This window comes from Choristoneura fumiferana, chromosome 26 (assembly GCF_025370935.1).
Source record: "Choristoneura fumiferana chromosome 26, NRCan_CFum_1, whole genome shotgun sequence".
NCBI lineage: Eukaryota > Metazoa > Arthropoda > Insecta > Lepidoptera > Tortricidae > Choristoneura > Choristoneura fumiferana.
Genome location: NC_133497.1, coordinates 9,777,276 through 9,804,371, shown reverse-complemented (window position 1 = coordinate 9,804,371; position 27,096 = coordinate 9,777,276). Strand labels below are relative to the sequence as shown.

The following is a 27,096-nucleotide window of genomic DNA, read 5'->3' as shown; positions in this document are numbered from 1 at the left end:
GACAAAACGGCGTGACCCCGTTGAGTCACCGTCCCCGACGTCGCTATCATCTGCGGCATGGTGCCCCGGAACCGCCGGTACACGACGTTATGCTGCCAGCCCTGCTTTCGACTCACCAGCTTCTTTCTCTTCCAGGACGAGGTCCTAGCGATAAACGACAAGGTGGTGCTCCGGGCGTCAGACCTGCTGTCGTGGCTGTGCGCCGGCGCCTCGTGGGAGTGGGGGCTGCGCGCCGTGTGGCGCGGCGCGTGCGCACCGCCCGCGCAGCCGCGCCGCACGCAGCCGCTGCACCGCGCACGGCTCGACTTTAGCGACGTGGAGCGGGAGAAGAGCGCCATCAGTGAGTAGTGGGGAGCTGGTAATGGATACCATGCGACAACAATGAGTCACTACCGGGGTTGCCAGGTCTTTTTCGAATTAATAACGAACAGTGAGCAAAAAAAAACGCTTCCCACGCGCACGAAGTGCAACATCGATTGTCGATTGCGTAAAATCGTTTAGTAGGGTAAAACAGCAGCCCCCCCCCCTCTAGAGGTTCCAAAAGTTGCCTAATGTAAAGCAACCAAACTAAAATGGCCGTTGATGTAAGGCTTCATGTGCTCTGGACTTTACCTACAATTCATACTCCCTCTCTCTCTTTCCTCTTTCTCTTCTTTAATTGAATAAAGGTTTTGTATCGTTAATTAGAAAATAACAGGCCAAATAAAAGTTATTCATATTTTTCTCAGCAATCAACTTGCCCCCTCATGGGCCACCGGCTGGTGACACACTTGCCTGTTTGGGAATCAGTAGTGAACTTTCATACCGACTTTTTTGGGAAAATATTTAGGGACTGTTTCACCATCCATTGATTAGTTTTAACACGGTTAAATGTGATGCCGTCTCCGTCTATTCGAACAAAACAAATAGAGACGGCATCACATTTAACCTTCAGTTAACACTAATCAATGGATGGTGAAACAGCCCTTAGTGTGTGGTCTCCGTCCTTCCACACCGCGGAGCTGGAGTATATACAGTTCGTAGTTGGCAATATAGAGTGCTGCTGTCTACTCTCAATTTTAGTGCCCTTTAAGATGTGGTGGTCCAGCCAGGATCGTCTCCATAGAAAGGAACTGCTACGGTTATGGAATATGTAATTTGGATAACAATTGAAGTACAAGAAACGGCGCTAAGTGCTGACGGTGGGGAGAGGGCGCCAGTACTGGGTAATTCGTCAGTAGTAGGTAGCGGGAATTAGTAGAAGCGCAATAGACGAATGAAATAGTTATTTGTGTCACAAGGGAGCAAAATGGTGTATTAACGGCGAGGGTGTACATTGAATCCAGAATGTAGCGAAGGATTCTAAAGTAGAATCCTGAGCGTAATGAGGGGATTCAATTGTTAACGCCAAGATGAAAATAATTTTGCTCCCGAGTGGCTCATACAACTTTTCATCATTATTAAAGAACAGCCAGCATAGAAAATGGCATAGCTTTACAATTATCAATTTCAAAAAAATGACATTTGCAATAAAACACTTAGAAAAGCCTTGAACAGAAAAGTTGCACTTTGCTCCCTCTCGTCAGGGAGGAAAAGTTACTTTTCTGAAGGAGAGGTGTGAAAACGATTTTTTGCTTACTTTAGAGATGCTGGCAATGTAAAGTCAAAGTATCTTTATTCAATTTAGGCTATAACAAAGACTTATGAATGACAAAAAAGAACTATCACCGTTTCGGAAAACCTCTGTTGAGAAGAATCCGGCAAGAAACTCAACGAGGTTAAGTCTTCAGACCATATCGAAAATACAAACTGAAACATATTTATGCAGTAGACATGGGTAATCTCAACTCCGCGAAAGTGATCTGACTCACTAGATCCAGCTCCGGTGTCGGTACCGAATCCCGCTTATTGAATCCGACTCCTTATTGACTCCGGTTCTTTCGAGCGATTATTAATTTATCTATGGCCGATCCGGCCCGGCTCGGTTCGGTAGGTATACCGGCTCACTCAGCGCCCGACCAAACGTAATAAGATCCGATCCGATCCCGAGCCGAGAGTGAAAGCGGAGCGAGTGAGTGTGACGGCGATCACGAGCCGCTCGATCGGCCGGACTTGGTCGGAGTTAGTACCTCCGGAGTCGATAAGATTTGAAAGGAGTCATTAAGGGATTCGGATCCGCTTGAGGATCTGACTCTTTTGGATCTTCAGATCCGGATTTACCCATCTCTAATGCACAGAAACCCAGAAAAAAGAGACCAGCGCTGGAATCGAACCCAGGTCCTCAGTTACCGTGCTGCGTGCTATACTCCTACACTACAGGACAGGAGTACAGACACAAATTTTTCCTATGCAAACATATCTCAGCTTGTTCACACAGTTAGTTGCCAGTTTTGTTGTGGTTCGATTTCCAGCGCTGGTCTCTTTTTCTGGTTTATCTGTGCATCTATGTTTCAGTTTGTATTTTCAATATGGATTTTATGGGATGACCGTAAAAGTAACAAAACTTGGAGTTGAAATAAAAAATACAAAGAGACTCCAAAAAGCAATCTTCAGACCTTCCCTACTTAACCCACCAAGTGTACCTAGTTTTGGTCGTTAGAGTATGCTCCAAGTGGTACTTCCCAGGTGGTAGGACCTTGTGCAAGGTCCGCCCGGATTGCTACCACCATCTTGCTCGCTAATCCTGCCGTGAAGCAGCAGTGCTTGCACTGTTGTGTTTCGGCGTGGAGAGTAAGACAGCCGGTGAAATTACTGGCACGTGAGGTATCCCATCTTAGACCTCTAGGTTGGCAACGCGTCTGCCAATAACTCTGGTGTTGCAGATGTTTATGGTCCAGTCGAATATAAAAAAAGTATAGTCCCACTCATGACCTTTCTTGTTTCAGACGAGGACGTGGACAGCCCCGGCGTGGTGGTGTTTCCTACCCTCGCTACTGCCGCTACCGGGCGCTGCTGTCGCGGCTCGAGGGCATCCAGGGTGACTGGCTGCGGACAGCCTGGTCGCAAGCGCTGGGGGGTACGCCGCGCCCACCAAGAACACGAGGATACTGTACTGCAAGTGCGTGGGGCTGGCTGTGTGATAGAGGGGGGGTGACTGGCTGCGGACAGCCTGGTCGCAGCGCTGGGGGGGTACGCCGCGCCCAAAGAACACGAGGATACTGTACTGCAAGGTGCGTGGGGCTGGCTGTGTGATAGAGGGGGGGGGGGGACTGGCTGCGGGACAGCCTGGTCGCAGCGTTGGGGGGGTACGCCGCGCCCACCAAGAACACGAGGATACTGTACTGCAAGGTGCGTGGGGCTGGCTGTGTGATAGAGGGGGGGGGGACTGGCTGCGGGACAGCCTGGTCGCAGCGCTGGGGGGTACGCCGCGCCCACCAAGAACACGAGGATACTGTACTGCAAGGTGCGTGGGGCTGGCTGTGTGATAGAGGGGGGACTGGCTGCGGGACAGCCTGGTTGCAGCGCTGGGGGGGGGGGGTACGCCGCGCCCACCAAGAACACGAGGATACTGTACTGCAAGGTGGCGTGGGGCTGGCTGTGTGATAGAGGGGGGGGACTGGCTGCGGACAGCCTGGTCGCAGCGCTGGGGGGGTACGCGCGCCCACCAAGAACACGAGGATACTGTACTGCAAGGTGCGTGGGCTGGCTGTGTGATAGAGGGGGGGGACTGGCTGCGGACAGCCTGGTCGCAGCGTTGGGGGGTACGCCGCGCCCACCAAGAACACGAGGATACTGTACTGCAAGGTGCGTGGGGCTGGCTGTGTGATAGAGGGGGGGGACTGCTGCGGGACAGCCTGGTTGGCGCGGGGGGGGGGGGGTACGCCGCGCCCACCAAGAACACGAGGATACTGTACTGCAAGGTGCGTGGGGCTGGCTGTGTGATAGAGGGGGGGACTGGCTGCGGGACAGCCTGGTTGCAGCGCTGGGGGGGGGGGGTACGCCGCGCCCACCAAGAACACGAGGATACTGTACTGCAAGGTGCGTGGGGCTGGCTGTGTGATAGAGGGGGGGGGACTGGCTGCGGGACGGCCTGGTCGCAGCGCTGGGGGGGTACGCCGCGCCCACCAAGAACACGAGGATACTGTACTGCAAGGTGCGTGGAGAGACTTATTGACCCAAACTCGACACACTATTACCTATAAATAACTAAAAGAACAGACGTTGTCATGGCGGTTTGTTTACGGTTTGTGCTAGTGACGCCCCCCTGCGCAGTTTTGCGCAATATTCCCTATTGTGCCCATGAAATTAAAAAAAAAAAACGCTCATATGACCTTTTTGTTGTCATTTCCAGGACACGTTCGAGTACCCCGAGCTGGAGGGGCACGAGTTCGTGTGCAACCAGCTGGCACCGAAGCTGAAGGGGCGGCCGCGCGGCCGGCGCCGGCGCCGCGCCAGCAAGCACTCGCCCTCGCCCTCCTCGCGCTCCTCCGACAGCGAGGGGGGGCGCCGCCCGCCCCCGCCCCCCGAGGTGAGTGCCACTGAAATAATGCTGTAATACATGACAGCCTAACAGTGAAAGAACTTCGTATCTGGAAAGCACTCCCCCTGTTCGCGCTCCTCTGATAGCAGCGAGGGGGTGGGGGTGGCGCCCACCCCCTCCCGTGTAGGTAAGTGCACCTGTGGTGTGATAGATAACTAAATGACACTGAATCAGTAAGAGCTAAACATTCAGTAATGAGAGTTTCGTATCTGGCAAGTACTCGCCCTCTTTGCGCTTCTCTGACAGCGAGGGATGGTGGCGCCCTCAGAGGTAAGTGATCCTGTGGTGCGATAGATGGCGCTGAAATCAATTACAAGCAAACACATTCATTCTCCTCTGACAGCGAGTGGGATATAATGAAGTTCATGATTGCTATAGACCTTCGCCAAGTAACGCCTGATCAATAAATGTAAGTTGATTAGGTTATTTCAAATTTCTATTTTCCTTCTTCAGCAAACGCCCCGCCGCCTGTCTCTCCGCAACGGCGCGCCAAAATACAGCGACGACGAGGAAAAGGAGCAGACTCCAGAAGACCGCGCGTTCCTTCAGCAGCTGAGGCAGTTCTACCGGGACAGGAAGGAGCCATTCAAGCTGGCGCACTCCCTCAAAGACCGTGAGTGATCCCGACAGATAACACACGCTGCTTGAGAGTTATTTTGGACCAACTTTTACCCCCTGTTTCAAAATTCGTAGCTTAATTTTACGTGAGAAATATCTGTGGTGCCGTCTCTGTTTGTTTTGTCCGAATAGACTGAGATGGCATCACATGTATCTGTCAAATAAAAGGTATCCATGAGAGGTGAAACCGCTTCACATATTATTGTGTATCCATTTGATACCATCATTGAATATACATTTCTAAATAAAATACTATGCTTTGTAAAACGAAATATAATCATCAACAACGGTTGCTATGAAACACTCTCATAGACAACTAATATACAACACCCTCTCTCTTAACTTACTGTACCTAACTTAAATAATACAAACAAAAGTAAGGAACTAAACAAAGAACTACTTTAAACTAAACAATAACTAAATGCCTCTTAAAACCGAAAATTTAGCAATCTCAGTCAAATTCGAAACCATAACGGACAGGAGGTCTCCTGATACGTTTCGGCTCCGGAACTGGGGCTTGTGTCAGTGCGGGCGCCGTCGTACTAGCGGGCTGCGATGGTCCCGGTTCCGGCGATACGGTTTCCCTGTCTGAGATCCCTTCCGGCTCAACGTCTGACGAATCTGAATTCGGCACACAATAGACGACTCTTTTTTTTAACTGATCCAAGTGCCTATTGCATGTGGTACCATTTTCCTTTGTAACTACAAAATTTCGAGATCCCGTTACCTTGGAAATAGTGCCAGGCACCCATCTATCCCTCACGTTAAATTCGCGCATCCATACTGGATCACCTTCATCTACTTGCTTAGGTCGGCTTCCCCCAGCTGATTCTATTTGTTTTTTCTGACTAGCATGCACTTTCGCTTCTACTGTCCTCGTGGCTCTTAACAAGTCTAATCTCGAGCGCAGAGGTCGCTTCTGCAGTAACATGGCTGGAGTTTCCCCGGTAGTACCTTGCTCACAGTTACGATAATTGAGCAGGAAGGTTTGTAAAGTTTCCTCTATGTCTAAGCCTTCTCTTACTGCCTTTTTAATAGCTCTCTTGCATAATTTTACTGCCCCTTCGGCAGCTCCGTTAGACGCGGGATGATACGGCGCTGTAAAAGTGTGTACTATGCCATTTAACTTCATGAAATTATCTACTTCTTGACTCGTGAACGGTGGTCCATTATCCGACACTAACTCCTTAGGCAGTCCAAATCTAGCGAATGTTTCTCTTAATACTTTAATCACAGCGTTTGCTGTTGTCCTTGCCATGTGAAAGGCTTCAATCCATTTAGTAGTTGCATCTATTATAATTAAAAAAGTTTTGCCTTCGTAAGGTCCCAAAAAGTCCATGTGTAATCTACTCCATGGTTCAGAATGGTATGGCCAAGGTTGTGGCTTCACTCTGGGTGGCGATGCAGCTTCAGCTGCACATATAAAACACTCTCGACTAATCATTTCTATCTCTTGATCTATGTTGGGCCACCAAACAAAACTTCTTGCTATACTTTTCATTTTGACAATGCCCTGGTGACTGCTATGCAACTCTTTTAATATATCTGCCCTTAAGTCTTCGGGAATTATAATTCGATAACCCCACATAATACAACCACTCTCAACGTATAATTCATGTCTTCTGGAAAAATATGGTGTCAATTCTTTGTTTGGGCAATTTGGTGGCCAGCCAGCTTTGATAAAATATAGTACTTTCTTTAAGATACCATCTTTTTCCGTTGCCTTCCTTACATCTTGGTTTGTCCGCGGAAGAAAGCCTTGCACGAAATTCAAATATGTAATTTCCGTTTCCTGTTGCTGCTCATCTTCCCTGCGTGGCGGTAAACGTGAAAGCGCATCTGCCCCATTCTTCGTGGTGTGTACATACTCAATATCATATTGATATCCACCTAATATGATAGCCCATCTTTGCATCCGGCTAGCCGCCATTACTGGAATTCCGGCTTTGTCTCCAAATATAGTCACCAAAGGCTTGTGATCTGTCCTCAAAACGAATTTTCGGCCGTACAAGTACTGGTGAAATTTTTTAACTCCGTAGATAATCGCTAGCGCTTCTCTTTCTATCTGCGAATACGACTTTTCTGCTTTATTCAACACTCGAGAAGCGTATGCGATCGGGCGCTCCGTACCATCCGGCCACGTGTGTGAGATGACCGCGCCCACGCCCACGCTACTCGCGTCTGTCGTCAGGACCAACGGCAGCTCTGGCGAATAGTGAGCCAGCACTTTACTGGAAGCCAACAATCGCTTCACCTCATTAAATGCGTCTTCACACTTCTGGCTCCACTCGAACCTAATATTTTTCTTTAACAACTCATAAAGAGGTGTCAACAATGTACTGATGTTCTTCACAAATTTAGCATAGTACATGGTCATACCAAGAAAAGAACGTAATTCGCTAACGTTATTCGGCGTAGTTACATTCAAAATATCTTTAACTTTTTTAGGACAGGTATGCAGTCCGTCTTTATCCACCACATATCCTAAATAAGTTACTGAATCCGCAAGAAAAGAACATTTCTCTTTTTTAATCTTTAACCCGTATCTTTCCAACCTTTCAAATACCTTATAAAGGTTTTCCACATGTTCACGGTCGTCTTCACCTGTTATGATCACGTCATCCAGAAACACCCCCACTCTTGGCATGTCTGCAAACATCTGCTCCAAGATTCTTTGAAAAATCCCTGGGCTTGAAGATAAACCATAAATCAATCGGTTATATTTATATAAACCTTTATGGGTATTTATCACCGTATACCTAGCTGTATCATCTAGAACTAATTGGGCATAAGCTTGAGAAAGATCTATTTTACTAAATTTATGTCCCCCATGTAATCTAACAAACAAGTCTTCGATCCTAGGCAAAGGAAAACGGTCCACGTCCAAATGTTTGTTAAGACTTATCTTATAATCGCCACATATGCGAATCGATCCGTCAGACTTGATCACCGGTACGATGGGCGTAGCCCACTCGGAAGTTTCGACGGGTGTGATGATGCCTTCTCTCTCCAGCCGCACCAGCTCACGCTCGACCGGCTCTCGCAGTGCGTACGCCAGAGGACGCGCGCGTATGTACACGGGCCGCGCGTCCGGCCGTACCCGCAATGACACGAGCCCGCCGTTATACGTCCCCAGCCCATCAGCAAAAACACTCTTAAATCTGGAACTAAGATTGGAGACGTTAAATTCATTTGACGCCTTAACAAAATTCACTAGTTCAGATCTGTCACATATATTTATTCCTAATTCCTCGAGCCACTGTCTGCCTAGTAAATTTGTTTTGCCGTTGGCTATAACGTACAGATCTAATGACATCGATTTATTTTTATACTTAATACAAGGCTTAATTTTCCCTAATGTGCGGGCTGTTTCCCCTGTATAGTATTTTAATATTAGATTGCTTGGAACTAATTTACAGTTAGAAAAATACTTATCAAAAACTTCCGAACTAATGCAAGAAATAGTGCTGCCTGTGTCTATTTCCATTTCAATGTCCTGATCATTAACATTTAATTTAAGTAAATACGGTTTGTATTTGCTAAACCCCTTTTCTTTAACGAAAGAAAGATTTACCTCTAAGTCATAATTTTCTTCTACTGAGTGCTCCTCCTCTATGTAGTTTTGCCCGGTTATTTTCAATAACTTTGGACACATTTTCTTGAGGTGCCCTTCTTGATTACAAATACGACAAACATAAACCCGAAATTTGCATGAGTGGGCCACGTGCATGCCGCCGCACGCAGAACACCGCGCTTGGTCCGGCCCTACTCGCGCTCGGCCGCCACTCGCTGCTCCCGAAGTCCCCGGCCTTGCGCTGCTGTTGCTTTTTCGCTGCCCGTTCGGCATCGGTAGTGCTTCTTCGTAACTGATCTTCCTTCGTGGTAATTCGAAATTGTTCGAATAATCGTTCCGTACCGACGTCCTCCAATTAGGATTCTTGCCACTGTTGATCGCAAAACATGGCGCTGTCCCGTCAGTTCTCAATGATCGGCCTGCACTTTGCATCAACGCTGCGTTCTTTTCCGCCGCCTCCATCTGCATTGCTAACTGTTTGGCTTTCGAAAATTTTAAATCTTTTTCTGTAAACAATCGTAATCGTATGTTTTCATTATACAATCCACATACGAGTTGATCGCGCAAGCTCTCATTCAACCAGTTTCCAAAATCACAGTACTTACTTAGCCTCTGTAAGTCCGCAATATAATCCGCAATAGACTCGTTCGCCGATTGCTTGCGTTGACGAAACTTATAGCGCTCTGCTAAAATACTCCTACCTGGTTCCAGATGATCAGACATTAGTTCCACCAGCTCGCCATATTTTTTTTGTGATGGTTTGGTAGGTGTGCACAATGTTACCAACAAATCATAGCTTTCTGCTCCCAACGCTGTTATTAACAGTGCTACTTTGCGGTCTTCCTTGACGTCATTCACCACAAAATACTGCTCCAGTCTATCCACGTAAGTCGACCAATTGTCCTTATGATGATCGAACGCTTCTATCTTGCCAACCGACATTATTCCGAAGTTCCCAATTCAGTTCGCACAAGATATTCTACCCCCGGGTTTTCACACTCGTGCACCCGCTGATCCGATCGCGACTCGTCGCCAGTTTATTGTGTATCCATTTGATACCATCATTGAATATGCATTTCTCAATAAAATACTATGCTTTGTAAAACGAAATATAATCAACAACGGTTGCTATGAAACACTCTCATAGACAACAAATATACAACACATATTTGTCATTATTTTCGGTCTTATGACCTCCATCTGGCCCCTTTTTTTCCGTGTGGAAAATGCGCCTTATGCATGTCCCCCGCTCGAGGAAGCGGGGAGGATCTTTCGGGCTCACCCCAACGGGGGCCTACCGAATAAAAACCACACGACCATACCCTCTCGACCCTTATCACGTACATGTCACTGCAACGGGTTAGGTCTGGGCCAACAGCAGATTTTTCTAAAGTCATTGATCCAGAAAATGAATATCATTCTGCGACAATAGAACAGGATTGGGAGAGTCAAAGTTTTATTTGCGATTAGTTACAGTTTGAGTCCCCAGGCTTGTTATAAAGCTGGATCCGCTCTCCTCTCCCTGTCGCATGCACATTTATGTAGACGATATATGTGTTACAGTGTCACTGCGTGAGCTGTACGTGTCGGTGCGCGCGTGGGGCGGCTACGAGGCGGCCTGCCGCCGCCGGCTGTGGCGCCGTCTGCACGCCGCGCAGCCCAACACCGCCCGCCGGCACTACGAACGGTATGTACACGATATGTGGCCACTAGAGGTATGCCATCAATAAATAATGATGTCGTAGCCCAGGGGCTCCCAAACTGCGCGCCCAAGGCGCCCTGGTATGTACCCAAGGGCGCCACCTGTGGAACTTAAGCAATATGGTGAAAAGAAACGAAGAGTTGTCTCCTTAGGTGCAAGGGCGCCGTGACGAAATACTAAACATATAATTGCGCCGCAAACTCAAAAAGTTTGGGAACCAGTTCAGTTTGTCGAGTAGGTACGTTTCATGTTTTAACTAGCTGTTGCCCGCGACTCCGTCCGCGTATTCCTTTTTCGCTATCCCGCTAGGATAAAAACTATCCTATGTCCTTTTCCGGGACTCCAACTATCTGTATACCGAATTTCATCTAAATCGGTTCAGCGGTTTACACGTGATTGAGTAGCAAACATCCAGACATCTTTACAAACTTTCACATTTACAATATTACCTATAGGATAAATAGGATAGGATTATTTGCTCCCGTTGAAGGGCCACCCGATTTATCTCACTGGTTCAGTGACAGCTCATTTAATCTAGCCTTGAACAGCTCTAAAACCTTAAACTCTATTTCCAGATTCCTCCTGCCCCTAGAGAAGCACGAAGCAAAGAACGGCCTCCGACCCCTCCAGAAGCCTAACGGGAAACTAGACGAGCCTCAGACCATAGACACGATCGAGCTGCCCGACTCCCCCCTGCGCGAGGCGACCCCGACCCCGGCCCCGGCCCCCGCGACCCCCGCGACCCCCGACAAGCGGCTCCGCACGCCGTCGCCCCGCTCGCCCAAGAAAGAGACGGATGGAGAGACGGGCGAGACGATACTGAAGGATTTTAGTATCATTTCTAAACCAGCTGAAGAGCTGAATAGAGAGTTTTTGGACTCGTTGCCGAAGGAAGAGAATAAGGTAGGTACAGTCGGAGTAAAAAAAGGTTCGCCACCCTAAGATCTATTTTCCTTTGCTCAGTATGAGCGCTAATCTGCTTTACTGCGTCAACCTGTCAACCTGCTAAACATAATCAGGTGACCATAGCAACCCTACCACTACACCTTGGCACTGACAAACACTGACAATTAAATAGAACATTATTTGATTGAAACTTTTACGAAGTTGTTTATTATTAATAAAAAGGTTTGGTATTGATATATGTTAGAGGTGTATACTATTTTGACCATTGTTATCATGTCAAATAAGTATAATTTGATATGCACTTTTCTACTTAGTACTTTGGTTTCAAAACGTACTAAGAGTCTATGACTTTGGAAAGGAATCAATTTAATAACTGACGAAGGTTTTCCTACCCCCGCCTGTACCTAATATCGTTTGGCATTGTTTTGCCTAACACCTTATGTGGTACGAGTAAGGGTGTAAGTTCTTAGTGAGATCACAGCTCTGTCCTAATCTACTTTCATGTTAGCTATTCGTTTCTGTGTGAGGTTTTTCTCGGTAAAATAGTGCGATGTTTCGCTATGTGAAATTATGCGTAATGAGTCTTATGCCAAGGGACTATTATACCAAGTACATTTTATGCGAAGTAATTATTCAGCTAAAAAAGTTTATGCTAAACGTGTTATGCTAAGTCGTCGCCGTCACTACCCCATCGGGAAAACATGTCGGTATTTATCGGTTGTCGATTATCATACCGGTGTTTATCAGGTCGGGAATGTTAGTGCGGTATATATCATCATCATCAATAGGTAATCAAGTAATAATTATATTGTCAGAGTGCGACGCCAACAAACAAACAAGTAAACATATTGTTTATATATGTGCTAGTATTCATAAAAAATAAGTTTCAGCAAGTTTGATTTCTGATTTCCAGATGAAGATTAGCGTGAAACCGGTGGAGAAGCTTATAGAAGAAGGCAAGCAGGAGGCCAAGCGTGAGCCGCGGGAGGGCGCCGTGTACAGCGACCTCGCGCACAAACTCAACCTCGGTCAGTGCCAGCTTTACATCAACTGTCAAAGAAATCGTGGCTGACCCTTTGTGATAATCAGAGCCCGGAATTTCCGTGGCATTTTTGACTTGTCATTGACAATTGCCAGTATTCCTGCGTTTCTCATAATTTCATTGGTACTAATTTAATTTGCCATAATGGTCACTGGGCATAACCCTTATTTGTCCTAATATCATATGCCATAGTGCGCAAGTGCCATAATGTTCAATATCCCCAATATAAAATAATAACTTTCCGTGATATTTAATGTTCATAATTCCTAAAACTTTAAGATTGGTTTTTGGAGTCTTTTTGTATTTTTTATTATCATATGATCTGTTATGTCAAATTTGGGCATATGACATTAGCACATATGAAATTCCGGCAAACGATGGAGAACAGTAGTTATTGAAGATGATTGTTTTACGATTTTTTACAAACTTTTCTTTAAGTTTCCCTGTTTCTTTATTTATTTGTTTGTTTGAATCAAATCTTGGAAGCTAAATTTGACCCACTTGCAGTGCTCCGATTGACTTGAAATTTGGCATACTTATGTAAATCTGGTGACAATACAATAATCTGGTAGTGTCATCCTGGTAGACAGGCCAGGATCGTCTCCGCAGAACGGAACTCCTCAACGGTTAATGGCATCTACTTTAAATTTGGTATGGAAATGTAGCTTGGATGACAATGCAAGTACAGTGAACAAAAAGTACAGTCAGCAAAAAAGCTTGTATTAAAAATGAATTTTTTAACAAAAACTTATTTGTTATTAATTCCAGGCAATGCAGACACGAAGTTCCTTAATGAGCTGGCGTCGTCACAGCACGAGCTGGTCTCCGGCGGCGCGCTCAGTTCCCTCTCCAACCTCGTCAACGGACACGGCCTGCCCAAGGACCAGGTCAGTGGCCGCAAACATCAAAAATCAAAATAAAATAAAAACAGTCATTTTTTTTAACTACCAGCGCTTTCGGAAAGACCACCATTGCCAAGAAGAATGCGCCGCGAGAAATTTGGCAGAAACTTTTTTTTTTTTTTCAAAATAACACTTGTAAACTACAGTATAAAATTAAAGAAGAAATTACAAAATAATAATAATACAGGGATGTACGGGGTCCCTTAGTTAAAAAACTAAAACTAAATGTTAAATATATATCTACATTCAGTGGAAGTGTAGAATGCTTCCAGCGTCATAAATAAAAAAAAGTGATTCTGAAATATATATTTTTCAGGTCAAGTAACCATAGCTTTTAGATTCCGAAGGCAAGCTCACGCCTGCCGTCCCCAAAGTTAGCTCACGCGCATATCATCATTAGGGTTGGGACTTTTGGATGTAGGTCATACTTGTTAGAGACAAAATGCGTGATGAAAGCAAGCCGCTTTGCACAGTGATAGTACTTACAGGCTAAACTGAGTGATTTGACCCGCAGCAGCGGAAGTTTCACCCCTTAGGAATAGAGATGGCGCCACTTCTTTAAAAAATATTTTATATATCACGCTACAAACATCAAACATTTTGCTTTACATTGCTTCTTCGAATAAACTTTAAAGTGTAATAAAAATAAAAATTAATGTTTTTTTTTATAAGTCTCTGAACTAATGTTGTTCAGTTTGACCTCACGTTTGATAGACCCTATTACTCTCTAAATGAATATTTCGAGAAGATTTATGACTAACAATGTTAATGTTTATGTGAATTTTATAAATTTGTGTATTATATTGATTGATATTTGGAATTATTTTGTTATAAATACTGAATGTTATTGTAAACTTAAAATAGTGATATAATTTAGTGTTAGTAAGTTTTGCATGCCATGTTGTGGCGGAACATACATACATGTAACTCTTCTACTGACATGTCGTTTGTACCAATTTTGTGTATGTTTTAGCAAAAATAAATGATTTGATTTGATTTTGATTTGACGAGTACTATCTATGTTTTAATTATTTTCTCGTGTTAGAATTAAATAAATAATTGAGTATGAGTATGAATACGAGTTTAATTGTATTGCTAGGGGTTCGCTTTTCGACGGTAGGGGGTTCGCGACAAGGTTTCCTTGATGGTGGCTGCAAGACTGGCAAGGTGATTAAGATTGGTTTTTGGAGTATTTTTTATTTCAACTCCAAACTTGTTACTTATTTGTTTGTTATTTGTTGTTGTTTGTTTCAGTTTGTATTTTCGTTGGCAAGATGATTCTTACCTATATACTTGTTACTTTATTGAAATAAATAATATACATTATATTATGATGACAATTGAAATATAAATAAACTTAGTCTCCAACAGCCAATTTATTACTCTTTGGGGGGGGGGGGTTCGCTGTCGTCTATAAACTATAACAGGGTTACGTGGAGCCATAAGTTTGAGAAACCCTGCATATGCAAACCGCGTAACTGAGTCCTCGCCTGCGCGGTACAGGGGCGCGGGGGTAGGACGACAAAGGGGACTGAAGGAGGTGCGGGCGGCAACCGGAATGAGCTGTGCTAAGAAGCGCCTGCCGCCCGCACCTCCTTCAGTCCCCTTTGTCGTCCTACCCCCGCGCCCCTGTACCGCGCAGGCGAGGACTCAGTTACGCGGTTTGCCTATAATGTCTTACCGTGCGACGAAAACTCCGATGCCTAAATCACTCATAGCAATACGGTGTAACAAGTGGAGACGGGGACGAAGACTTGAACTGAATTAAAGGCTCTCCCCTGGAACGCCACAATGTACGACAACTCGCTACTCGCCACTCACTTTCGCAGGTGGTAGGACCTTGTGCAAGGTCCGCCCGGATTGCTACCACCATCTTGCTCGCTAATCCTGCCGTGAAGCAGCAGTGCTTGCACTGTTGTGTTTCGGCGTGGAGAGTAAGACAGCCGGTGCAATAACTGGCACTTGAGGTATTCCATCTTAGGCCTCTAGGTTGGCAACGCATCTGCAATACCCTGGTGTTGCAGTTGTCTATGGGCGGTGGTGATCTCTTACCATCAGGAGACCCACTTGCTCGTTTGCCATCCAGTCGAATAAAAAAAAAAAAAAAAACTCGCAACCGGTTGCACGCAACTCTCACGATGTCGTCAGTTGCTTGCTTATACTAGTTGTTTGTTGCAGAGCGCGCGGCCGGCGGGACGCAGCTCGCTGCGCGCTGTGAGGGTCAAGCCGGCGCGGGCGACCCCCGCCAACCCCGCAACCCCCGCGCAGACACGTAAGTATCAGTAGAGACCAGATTATTATGCAACATAAAAAAATTATGCATTATAAATGGGGGTAATATTGCGCATGGAAATTGTTAAAATGTGCAAGATTAAAGGGCTGTGTCACCATCCATTGATTAGTGTTAACTGACGTGTAAATGTGATGCCGTCTTTATTTGTTTTGTTCGAATAGACGGAGTGTAAAGTTGGGTGCCCGAAATGAGAGACCGGTTGGTTTTTTGGACTTTTTACTCCGAAGCCGATTGCAATGGAACAGTGACAAACAAACTTAAAACCTTATTTATATTGATGCGCGATACTAGCGCCACCACATTTTGTGTTTATTTTGTAACTGCTGAGGTACATGAATGTCAACGGGCATCGATCATTTTGATTAATTAGCAAGCTATCTAGTTCAGCAGATGAACTATAGATGGCGCTGTATCGAACACGGAGACGGCATCACATTTAAACTTCAGTTAAGGTTAACACTAATCAATGGATGGTGAAACAGCCCCTTAATCTAAAAAATATTTAATTTTTATTTATTTCAAAATTAAGGTATCTCGTCAGGAAATTCTTTATTGTGCAAAAGGGTCACAAAGGTTAGGTTCATTCAAAGAGCATCGGTTTTTTACAAGCTTTTATTTAGTTTCACCTGTCCCGTTGTCTGTCTGTCTGTAATCAAATCTTGCAAGTTAAATTCGACCAACTTCCAGTAGTCGGATTGACTTGAAATATCAAACTCAAACTCAAACTCACAACATTTATTGACAAGAAAAACACACTACATCACAACAAAAACACAGTAAAAAATAGGAAAAGAGAGGAAAATAAGAGATATTGTGCTGTAGTGTGATGCCAAAAGGACTCAGCTCAGCATGTGCCGTAGCCCTGAAACCAGAGCTGCAGCGCTGGTTTTCAGCTGAACCCCGGTGAGTGTGCACCCACGTAACCGAACGCGTAATTATTGCGGGAAAAGAAAAAACTACATATTATATTATATATATATATATAAATCATGACAAATATAAGAATTATAAAATACCTATATACATATATATGCGTGGAAATTTGTACAAGAGGATTTAAAAATAAAATAAAAGAGTAGCAATAAATTCAATAACGACAACAATAATAAGTAAAATAAAATTAGGGACGCCTCAAGTAAGTTGGAACAACTCGATAATATAGCATACTTAATATATATGGCATACTTATGTAAATTGCGTGACCAGCGTTGGCTTCCGGCCAACACTATGCTGAGCTGAGAGATTTCGCTAATACTTAATACTTGTTAATTGTGTTCTCTGTAATGTATTATGTATTTAAATTCTTTATTGCACATAAAAATAAAAATACAAATACACAGAGAGGAGAACAAAGGCGAACTTATCCCTAAAAAGGGATCTCTACCAGCTAACCTAGTTAAGAGAAGACAATTTATAATATAGAGGATAAGCAGACAGTTAAAATTAAGTGCGGTAAAGAGACAAAAAACAGAAATACTCAAAAGAGAAAGAAAATAAATACAAAATTAAGATTGGTTTTTTGGAATCTTTTTGTATTTTTTATTTCAATTCCAAATTTTTACTTTTACGGTCATCCCGTAAAACCTAAATTGAAAATACAAACTGAAATATAGATGCACAGAAAAACCAGAAAAATAAGACCATCACTGGGAATCGAACCCAGGTCCTCGGTATTCCGTACCGCGTGCTATACCGCTACACCACTGATGGTCAACGGTACAGACACGAATTTCCCCTATGCACCTCATATCTCAGCTTGTTTGTTTCTTATGTTAGCCACTTAAGCAGTGACGCTAGCGACATCTATACCGTAGCCCTCATCGAGAAACTTTTTTCGGCACTCCATTGGAACTAACCGCTCACCCGGACAAGAGATGTCGTTACTAAGCAATCAAATTAAGATTGGTACAAATACAAAATTATTTACATTAAATACAACATATTACAAAAGCGGACACAGTCTCGCCTCAAGCCATAATTTCTTTAACCTCTCCCTGAACGCGGTCACAGACGGAGATTCCCTTAGGGACAAGGGTAAATCGTTCCTCAGCTTAACAGAATGGATAGTGCAAATACAGTGTGAATATTTATATTAAAAAAAAAAAACTATTTTCCAGCGCCGGGCGCTTCGCTGCGGCCGGACTCTGCGTCGTCGTCCCCGCCTGCGCCGGCGCCGGTCACCAACTTCGGCATCCACCGGCCGCCGGCCGCGACCAGCGACGACGAGATCGTCGAGGTGAGCGACAAACACTACGTGAGTCAATCAACTTTTTAGTGTTGCTTGTTGCCATGGTAACGTCTCCTGAGTCGTTAGAAGTATGATTTTATTGGGTATAAGTCCACTAAAAGTTGGATTTGTGACAGTTTTAACCTCGTAAGACCCAACGTCTTAAATTTAGGTGATGCCGGCGAGAGTGCTGCACATTCTACTCATTTTTATGTGTACCAACCGAACATCTCTGTAACCGCTGTTCAAGTGAATAAATATTATTTCTATTTTTATTTTATTTCAAACTTCACTAATCGACATTAAGTTTCAAATTCTAATGATCAGTATTTGACGTGGGCCTTACGAGGTTAAGGCAATTTCTTCATGGCTCATCCCCTACGCATGCTAACAGTATTGCGAACATTTTTCTAACAAAGTGTATCACTAATGGCTCCTAAGTTACGGGAACACTAAAAGTTGATTAGCCCACATACAAGTTTAAAACCGACAAGCTGGAAGCGTTGTTTCAGTTGCAAGAAATCCGATACGAAAGACCTTACAATGTATGTGTAAATCCATTCCGCTTCAAGCATTGTTTATTTGCAATAAATCCGGTTCGTAGAGCCATTTTTAATAGAGAAAAATCCGGTTCGAAGGACCATTTTTGTGAACATCTGGTTCAAAGGACCATTTTTATGAAAATCTGGTTCAAAGAACAGAAGCATTTTAATAGCGAAAAAATACATGTGTAAATCGATTCAGCTGAAAGGATAATTTTTTAGTTGCGAAAATCTGGTTCGAAGGGCCGTTTTGGTTACGAAAAAATCTGAAAGAAAGAAGAATAATTCTAGGAGATTTCGTTTACGATGAATTAATATCACTTATGCCAAATCTCAAGCCTCTAAATATAACGATAAAATAATAAGATTCTAAACAGAATGTGGCCTATAATGTAGTATTCCAGACGTCCAGCTTACATACAAAATTTCATCCAAATCCGTTCAGCCGTTTTAGCGTGAAGGAATAACAAATACTCATCCACACATACACATACTCATTTACTTCCATATTTATAATATTAGTTGCATTAACTGAAACTGTTTTTTTTTTCTTCACAGGTGCCCTACAAGCCCAAAACCCCAGAGATAATAGATTTAGACGAATATCCGGAAAGTCCGCAAGCCGTCAAGAAGAAAAAACTGGACATACTGAAGGAGCGCGGCCTCGAGGTCACCGCCATCCCCACCGCCCCCGCCTGGCCCACGCCCCCCATTGCCCCCCTAGCGACACCCCTAGCCTCCCCCCTCATGCTCAACCCAGCAGTCCAACACCAAATCATGACGCAAGCCCAAATATTCCAAATGTACAACATAATCCCCCCCAATTACGCTAACGGCGTACAACCCCCCAAAGTAATCCAAGCCACCAGCGCTTTCGGATCCTCAGGCCCAGAGAAAACCGTCTACGGCAACCCCAAAGACCCCTTCATGCCACCCCCCACGTTATGCTAGGCACCCCAGTCAAACCCCAACGGAGCGTTCAAACCACAACTCCCCCCCAAGACATCCTAGACTTGACTTGTAAAAGCCAGTCCCCCCCAACGGGCCAGAAGCCAGCAGTCGAAATCGTCCGAATCCCCACCGTACCCTCCCCTTCCAAAAACACATCCCCCCAAAATCTAAGTAAAAACTATACTCTAGTAGACGGGAAGGCGGTAGTAGGTTCAAATCTAGAAATAACATTAGTTAATCCTAAATCAACAACGCCCAACAAATCGAAGATACCACAGAAGAGATCGTCAAATGGGAAATTCGTTTCGGCGAAAACTCCCACCCCGCCGAAGGAATATCCCAAATTTAGCTCCAAAAAAGCACCCATAGTTGTCCCAAATTATCAAGTCAATCCCAGAGACGACGTGTCACCAACCAGCTCCACTGGATCAAGGGATTCTCAGTCAAATTTGCAGAATAATTTGCTGCAGAATGCGTTTAAAGGGCCCAGCAATTTGCAGCATATGATGGATATGCAGAAGAATGCGTCTAGTATGCAGTTTATGGACCCTATGTATATGAGCGCGTTGTATAGTAGCTTAGCTGGGTCCATGGACCAGCGGCAGCTGGCGATGTATAGGGACTTCATGGCAAGCCAGTTCAGAGGGTACTCCGGTCTGCTGGGAGTTACGCCGACAACGAAGAATTGAGTCTAGTCCGATTTGTGATAGTATATGGGCCCATGCCGTCTGCCGCACACATGTTAGTGAACTGATTTTAGTGCCACAGTATTTAGTTTTTGTTCTAATGGAAGGTTATGTTAATTATTCGTTGTTTGTTGGGCATTATAGTGGCATGCAAGGGAGGATTCCACGGGGGGAGGCAGGGGGGGTCAAGACCCCCCTTTGCGTCCTGGACTGAGTCTAGGATAACAGTAGATTTTGATTGACAAAAGAGGAGAGTTGATTTTTTTATTTGATTTATGTTATTTTACAATAAGCTTCAATGTTTTTTTGACCCCCTCCCTGGGTGGATCCCCCGTTGGTGGCATGCGGCGTGTTTCCGCAGGTCCTTTAGGCTAGTGCCACTGGTTCGCCAGTGTTGATCTCTGGAAAGCGGCTGGACGTTTTTTGATAAAGGGGGCATTTTATTGGCACACAGAATTAACGCCAATTAATTAAGTATTATTGTTTCTCAAAAGGCGTCCCGCGCGCTGTTTTAACGAAAAAAGTGGGAACAATTTTGATTTTTTCGTTTTGGGCGTCACTTGTAAATATTGTAATGGCGTCGTTTGAAGCGGCGGCTGCGGGAAGAGTATCCCGAAAAACCAGCTGTTTTGACACACAGAATGTATAAAATAGTAAATAGAACCGATTTTTTTTTTCAGAATTTAAATTCTTGTATTTTGCATACAATTTCAAATTTTTACTCGTCCATTTTCGGAACAGTCTAAGCTAAGAAGCTTACAAAGTTCAACCAGCCGCTTCAAGCGGCATCTAATAGTAATGCTTGTTTCAAAGCTCCTCTGACTCCTTTAAGACTAATCAAGACATTAATTATTATTTTTAAGTGAAAAAACTGTGATTGGCATCATTATTTAAAACCATTAGGACACAATTATCATCCGAACACTCAAACAACAGAAATTTATACCGAACGCACCGCTGACAAATGGGGTAGCCGAACGATTTATTAGAACGGTTAAAGTCGAATTTTAGTTGGGAAGTGCAAAAACCGGTTAAGTCTGAGTCGGACTCCTTACCTAACAATAAAATTGCTGCTTTAACGAAAAGAAACCGGACTGAATAACAAAGTTCGTGTCGCACTGTCCCTCTCACACGTATTAAATAATATTAGTGTAAGCGGGACGGCAAGATACGAAGTTCTTTTTTTGCACTTCGTAGTATGCGGCCGGATTTCTTAAATTACCAAACACCTTTACCACCCGCTCTACATGTTTGTTTCAAGATGGACAATTGGAATAAAAATTAATTGAATTAAAGTTATTTTTAAATAGTATATTTATGATGAGATGATTGGCAATTTGTAAGCATATTTATAACAAGTAGGGTTGGGGGGGGAATTACACAGAAACGGTTCAACTCACGATTATAAGTCGGGAAATGTCAGACTAATTTCGATCTTTTCTGAAGATATTTTTCGAAGAGTGCGTTCTCGAAGTGGTGCGGGGGGAGGGGGCAATCGTGGGTTGACCCGTTTAATTTGTATGCTTACTTTTTCAAATATGGCTCACGAAAGCTATAATTACAAATATAAATGGTTGATGTTGCAATCCTTATGTAGATACTCTCGGAAATAAAAACGGGTCAGATTTTCTTTGTGAAAAAACTGTTTTTTTTTATTCATATCATGGTTAGTCTTAAACGAGTCGCGGCGCTGTTGCTAGCAGGTCATAGATTCCATTTCCTTAAGTGTTATTAGATTAATGTTTTGAATTTACGATGTAAATATTTGTGAAGTTGATTTGTGAGAACGTAAAGTTAAATATGGAAAATTAATATTTGTTTTATTTCGACTCCTTGAAGCACCGGGCTATGACAGGCTGTACAGTCGAGGAAATTAACCTTTCATAATCATTTTTGTCACGATTTCTCAAGCAGATGTATGGAATGTCAATATGACATTAGTAGCACAAAGTTTCCACCCTGGGTAGTGATTTAATTTCCTTGACAGTACATTGATGCGGAGCGGTAAGTAATGCAGTGGAGTTGCGGAGGTGGAAAACTAGATAGCGTAGCGGAGTGAGAAAGTAATGCGGAGTTGCGGACTCATACCATTTGCGGAGCTTCTTAGCGTCCCCGCTCGCGCGTTTCTCCGCTCAGTACCACTACCATGAGTTTACAGTGACCGTACTCGATAGCGACGGCGTAAATTATTTGTATGGAGAATTGTACAGCGCCTCTACAAATAATTTACGCCGTCGCTATCGAGTACGGTCACTGTAAACTCATGGTAGTGGTACTGCTTCCCTGCTCTCCGCTCCGCTTCCCAGTTAATTCAGTCGCTAATTTAATATTTACGGGGAGGGTGTAATTAGAAAATAAACGTAACAGTTCCATGGAATTAAAAGTCAGTATCAGTTTGAAAGAAAAGAAAGAAGACATTTATTCACTAACACAGAAGACACACATATACAGCAAAATCAACACAAATAAAATAAAATAAAATTACAGAAAAACACATGAAAATAGTAAATACAATATACACAATGTTGTGTGTCCCCGCGAAAGTGAAACGGAACGTGAGTTTGGTGTATATTCTGCAAAATTGACTGACATTAAGTTTTTTTGTAGTTTTGTTCGTTAAGTTTTTGTAACTTGCCAATAGATGGCGCTGCACCAAGAAACAAGTAGGTAGCGGTATGTCTATCCAAAGTTTATAAGAGCAAGTGAAGTTCGTTCGTCTAATTACAGCTCATGGTTAGGTCCCGTTAGATGCGTTAGTTATACATGAGTTTGTATGGAAGAGTATTGCCACCTGGTAATACAATTTTTAGAAGCGACACATTCCTTTTTTGAAAGTGTCGTGCATAATGTTACGTGTCTGGTGATGTTGATTAAAAAAATACTTCTAATAATTTCATTGACGTAAAAAAAATTATAAGTCTTTTTGACACAACTGAATTAGTTTTTTTGTATAAGAGGGGGAAACGAGATGCGGGGCACCTGATGGGAAGCAATCACCGCCGCCCATCGACACCTGTCAACGCCAGGTTTATCGCTATCCCGCGGGAACTATACCATATGTCCTTCCCCGCGACCATAGATGAGTGTGTATACTGGTAACCCGCGACTGTCTGTATACCGAATTTCGTCTAAATCGGTTCAGCACTTTAGACGTGAAGAGGTAACAAACAGACTTACAAACTTTCGCAAACATGTCTTTAACCTGTCCTCTCCTAGAGGCACAAATTTGTGCCCAAAATCCTTCGATCCTGTTATCCTGGGAGATGACAGATTAAACGGTTTAAGATAGTTTCTGTGTATGAACCACCCAAAACAATTGAATTAAAAATAAGTTACATTAAAACAAAATTGCATTCAATAAGTATTTATTTCACAAAATACATTTTTAACACTTACTGGTATGAAGAAATACAGCTTAATTTAAATCTGTGAAAATTCCTATCGGATGCAGATTGAAAAGGCTGAGTAGTTCAAAATAAATTCTGTGCTTTTTTAACAATAATACCACAGTGACTGATGGACAAACGAAGGCTAAACCACAGATAGGTAGTGCCACGAGAGTTGAAGTGAATGATTACAATTACACACACAACTAAATGAAGAAATTATTGCATAAAAGGAGAATGAATGAAAGGAATGAGTGAATGTCAAAATCATGCTGTCATTATGACATGTTGCTGTGTGTGACCTCAGGTCTGGTGGTACTACCTATACTTGAGTTCTAGAGTTCTTAAAATTTTGGCTAAAGTATAAAAAATAGAATAAACGATGCCATAAAAAGTCTAATAAAAGTAATTTTTTTAACTAACTGCAAAATTAGATTTTTAATTGCTTTGAAACAAATAAATAAATAAAAAAATCTAAATTCATGTGTGAAACTAAATGTGAAATTTACGGCGTAGGAAAATATTGTGCGGAAACCTGCACACACCTGGGAAGCTCCCAATTTCCGATGGGCTCACGTGAGAACTGCCCAATAACTCTCATTCTGAGGGTAGGCCCGTATCCTGCAGTGGGAGTTAGTATATAGGCGGTGTTGAATACAGAGGTCCATTGCTTTGAAAATGTTTTTTTCAACAACTTATTAAATCACTTATCTACTCATAATGCCGGAAAAAAAAAGAGCAAGTCTCGTAAAGGTGCGGCTAGTCGCTCGTTTGCAGCGATAAATCTGGTCACGTGACCCCATTTTGAATGTGATTTTGAATTTCCCACGACTCGAAAAAAGTGGCGTCAAGTCGCCGCGTCGAGCAGCAGCGACTAGCTGGCTGCTTGCAGGAATGACCTTGGTCTTGGAAGCTGATTTCTTAATCTCATTTTGTAGCAGTCGTAGCAGTGGTAAAAATAAAAGAAATTGGAGTGAATGAAAAAAAAAATAACAGTGTTTTTGCCCAAAATTGAAGAGGTTTTTTCCAGCGATAAAGCTCAACATCAACACTTTTTTTTTTCATTCACTGCTACTAAATGAGATTAAGAAATCAGCTTCCAAGGCCAAGGTCATTCCTGCAAGCAGCCATCTTGCGATTTCCACTTGTTTTAGTCAGTGGTGGCCCCAATTTGTAGGGGGGTGGTTAGTATTTCTGCATGTGGGGGTTGGGTGGGGGGTTACGCGTCGTTGACGGCGAGCACGGCGCCGCTGTAGGCGAGGTCCCAGTAATGTTCCACGCCGTGCTTCTGGAACACCTCGCGCGCCTGCTTCTCCGTCGGCAACACCTGGAAATAAATAAATAAATATATGTAGAATAAGGAATGTCGGGCAAAGCTCTGCGCAGGGGGCGGCACTAGCACAAACCGTAAACAAACCGCCATGACAACGTCAGTACTCTTTATAGTTTGTGGCCATAACGGTTCATGATGTGACATATTTATTAGTAACAAAATAACATGATTTTGACATCGAAAGTAACGATAGAGCTATCCTACTAATATTATAAATGTGAAAGTTTGTGAGTGAGTGAGTATGTTTGTTACTTCTTCACGCTGAAACGGCTGGACGGATTTGGATGAAATTTGGCAAAAAGTTATTTTATATGATTCGTTTTTTGGAGTCTTTTTGTATTTTTTATTTCAACTCAAAATTTGTTACTTTTACAGGTATCCCGTGAAACCATATCGAAAATACAAACAAATCAACAACAAACAATCGTAATTTCATTGCTTAGTAGCGACATCTCTAGTCTGGGTGAGCGGTTGGTTCCGAAAGAGTGTGACGTCTCTCGATGAGAGCGGAACATAGATGTCGCTAGTGCTGCTGCATAAGTAGCGTAGTAGAAATAAGCAACCTGAGATATGTATGCATAGGAAAAATTCGTGTCTAGATTCCTGTCCAGCGGTGGTGTAGGGGTTACAGCACGCAGCACGGATTGCTGAGGACCTGGGTTCGATTCCCAGCGCTGGTCTCTTTTTCTGGTTTTTCTGTGCATCCATGTCTCAGTTTGTATTTTCGATATAGTTATTTTATACCCTGGATTTAAACATAGGATACTTTTTATCCCGATATTCCCACGGGATAGGAATAAAATCTCTAAATACCAACCGCTAGGCTTAGAGTCATGAAATTTGGTGTGTAGGTAGCTGGACGTCTGGAATAACACATAGGCTACTAACTGTGATACTACTAAAATGTGATATTGACCTTGAACTTGATGTCCCCGAAAGCCCTGGTGGGGGTGATCCCCTCCCACACGAGGCAGCAGGAGTTCGGTACCTCGTTTCCCTCAGCGTCCTTCACCAGGTCATCCTCCCATTTGATGCGCTGCAGCATCAACCTGGAATACAATAAGAGTATAATTAAAATTAAAATGGTTTAGTAAATAGTAGATTGTACAACGAGAGCATAAAACGAGCCATTTTACCCAAGACGTGCAAATAGCCACCCGAGACGGTACGGCGAGGATGGATAGACACGTCGAGGGGAAAATGGGTTTAATGCTCGAGTTTTACACTCTGCTTTTCACTTCGTTGGCGAGGAAACTAAAAGCAACAGTGGAAACAATTGTTCCCTTACTATGTAACTTTAATTGTTCACGCCTTACTGTTATAATTATAAATTTTTAGTTTTATTGATCAATTTGAATTGATTTGATTTATTTTTAGTTTTATATAAATAAAAATGTAATTAAAAAGAATAAATAAATAAATAATATTAAATATCTCAGGACAATTCACACCAATTGACCTAGTCCCAAAGTAAGCTTAGCAAAGCTTGTGTTATGGGTACTAAGCAACGGATAAATGTAATTATATAGATAGATACATACTTAAATACATAGTAAACACCCAAGACCCGAGAACAAACATTCGTATTTTTCATACAAATATCTGCCCCGACACGGGAATCGAACCCGGGACCTCAAGCTTCGTAGTCAGGTTCTCTAACCACTAGGCCATCTGGTCGTCAAAAGAATATGTCGAAACTTCTTTGTTTGTGGCTGTTCACACCTGATTACCTTGGTCTTAGACGAAGATTTTACTTTATGCACTAGAGCATAACAAGTCATTTTATGCCGCCTAGATCCAGCACAAACACGAACTTTACGAGCATGAGATGTGAAAAATAATTGATGATGTGAGTGTAACAACTGTAGCATGGTGTAGGTTTTCTCACTCTGAAGATGAGCTCTGGTTGAGTTCGAAACGCGTCAGTGTAGTGTGGTGGTGGTGATAGATGGGTTTTGTGATTTGTGTGTGTTCTTACAGTGGTGGAGGTGGAGGAACTGCATGAACACGCATATTTTGCATAAGCTTAGCTATCGTAAGTCGCGGTGAGCAAGGAAATTCTTTTAGTTCATTGAGATGGACCTCCGCAAAGTAACGCCTGATTCAATAAATTATTGAAAAATATTGCTGTCATTTTTAAATAATTTACTTAGACGTCAATTTTTGCGGTATTTTAGGGTCTCCGTCCACAAATATTAAGAACCGCTGCGTTAAGATGCGGCCACGTGCAAGTCGCTCGACGCTCATTTCCAGCGATAATAGTACCCTATTTTGAATTTCCTGCGACTCAAAAAGCAGCATCAAGATGGCTGCTTGCAGGAATGATCTTGATCTTGGAAGCTGATTGATTTCTTAACCTCCTTTAGTGGCAGTCGTGGCAGTGGTACAATTAAGAGAAATTGGAGTGAATGAAAAAAAAAATAACATTGTTTTTGCTGAAATTGAAGAGATTTTCTTTTTCAGCAATAAAACTCA

At 43.3% G+C, this 27,096-nt stretch overlaps 3 protein-coding genes and 1 pseudogene across 3 annotated transcripts; 1 reads left to right on the top strand and 3 right to left on the bottom strand.

Moving 5' to 3' along the window:
• On the top strand, nt 1-21,714 carry LOC141442596 (uncharacterized). Its single transcript, XM_074107615.1, is given in 14 exon segments — nt 1-340; nt 2,865-2,897; nt 2,900-2,954; nt 3,183-3,267; nt 4,271-4,447; nt 4,913-5,072; nt 10,215-10,338; nt 10,929-11,256; nt 12,173-12,287; nt 13,070-13,188; nt 15,382-15,475; nt 17,614-17,732; nt 18,824-19,196; nt 19,199-21,714. Coding segments are annotated over 14 exon segments (2,772 nt in total). The 5' UTR covers nt 1-57; the 3' UTR covers nt 19,906-21,714.
• The window catches only part of LOC141443143 (AT-rich interactive domain-containing protein 5B-like), a 136,353-nt pseudogene that overhangs the window by 56,981 nt on the left and 52,276 nt on the right, over nt 1-27,096 (bottom strand).
• Nucleotides 8,153-9,710, bottom strand: LOC141442595 (uncharacterized). Its single transcript, XM_074107614.1, has 2 exons — nt 8,652-9,710; nt 8,153-8,244 (listed from the first exon to the last, which is right to left on the bottom strand). Exons 1-2 carry the CDS (start codon nt 9,591-9,593, stop codon nt 8,233-8,235), a joined length of 954 nt encoding a protein of 317 aa, XP_073963715.1. The 5' UTR covers nt 9,594-9,710; the 3' UTR covers nt 8,153-8,232.
• LOC141442697 (U4/U6 small nuclear ribonucleoprotein Prp3-like) lies at nt 23,251-25,943 on the bottom strand. The gene is made up of 2 exons (XM_074107762.1): nt 25,538-25,943; nt 23,251-24,615 (listed from the first exon to the last, which is right to left on the bottom strand). Exons 1-2 carry the CDS (start codon nt 25,664-25,666, stop codon nt 24,508-24,510), a joined length of 237 nt encoding a protein of 78 aa, XP_073963863.1. The 5' UTR covers nt 25,667-25,943; the 3' UTR covers nt 23,251-24,507.

Bases quoted from the DNA above. Each gene is read 5' to 3' on its own strand.
- LOC141442697 (XM_074107762.1), bottom strand. From the start codon at position 25,666: ATGCTGCAGCGCATCAAATGGGAGGATGACCTGGTGAAGGACGCTGAG. The intron at 24,616-25,537 runs GTCAATATCACA...ATTTATTTCCAG, and splicing joins TCGGGGACATCAAGTTCAAG to GTGTTGCCGACGGAGAAGCA.
- LOC141442595 (XM_074107614.1), bottom strand. From the start codon at position 9,593: ATGTCGGTTGGCAAGATAGAAGCGTTCGATCATCATAAGGACAATTGG.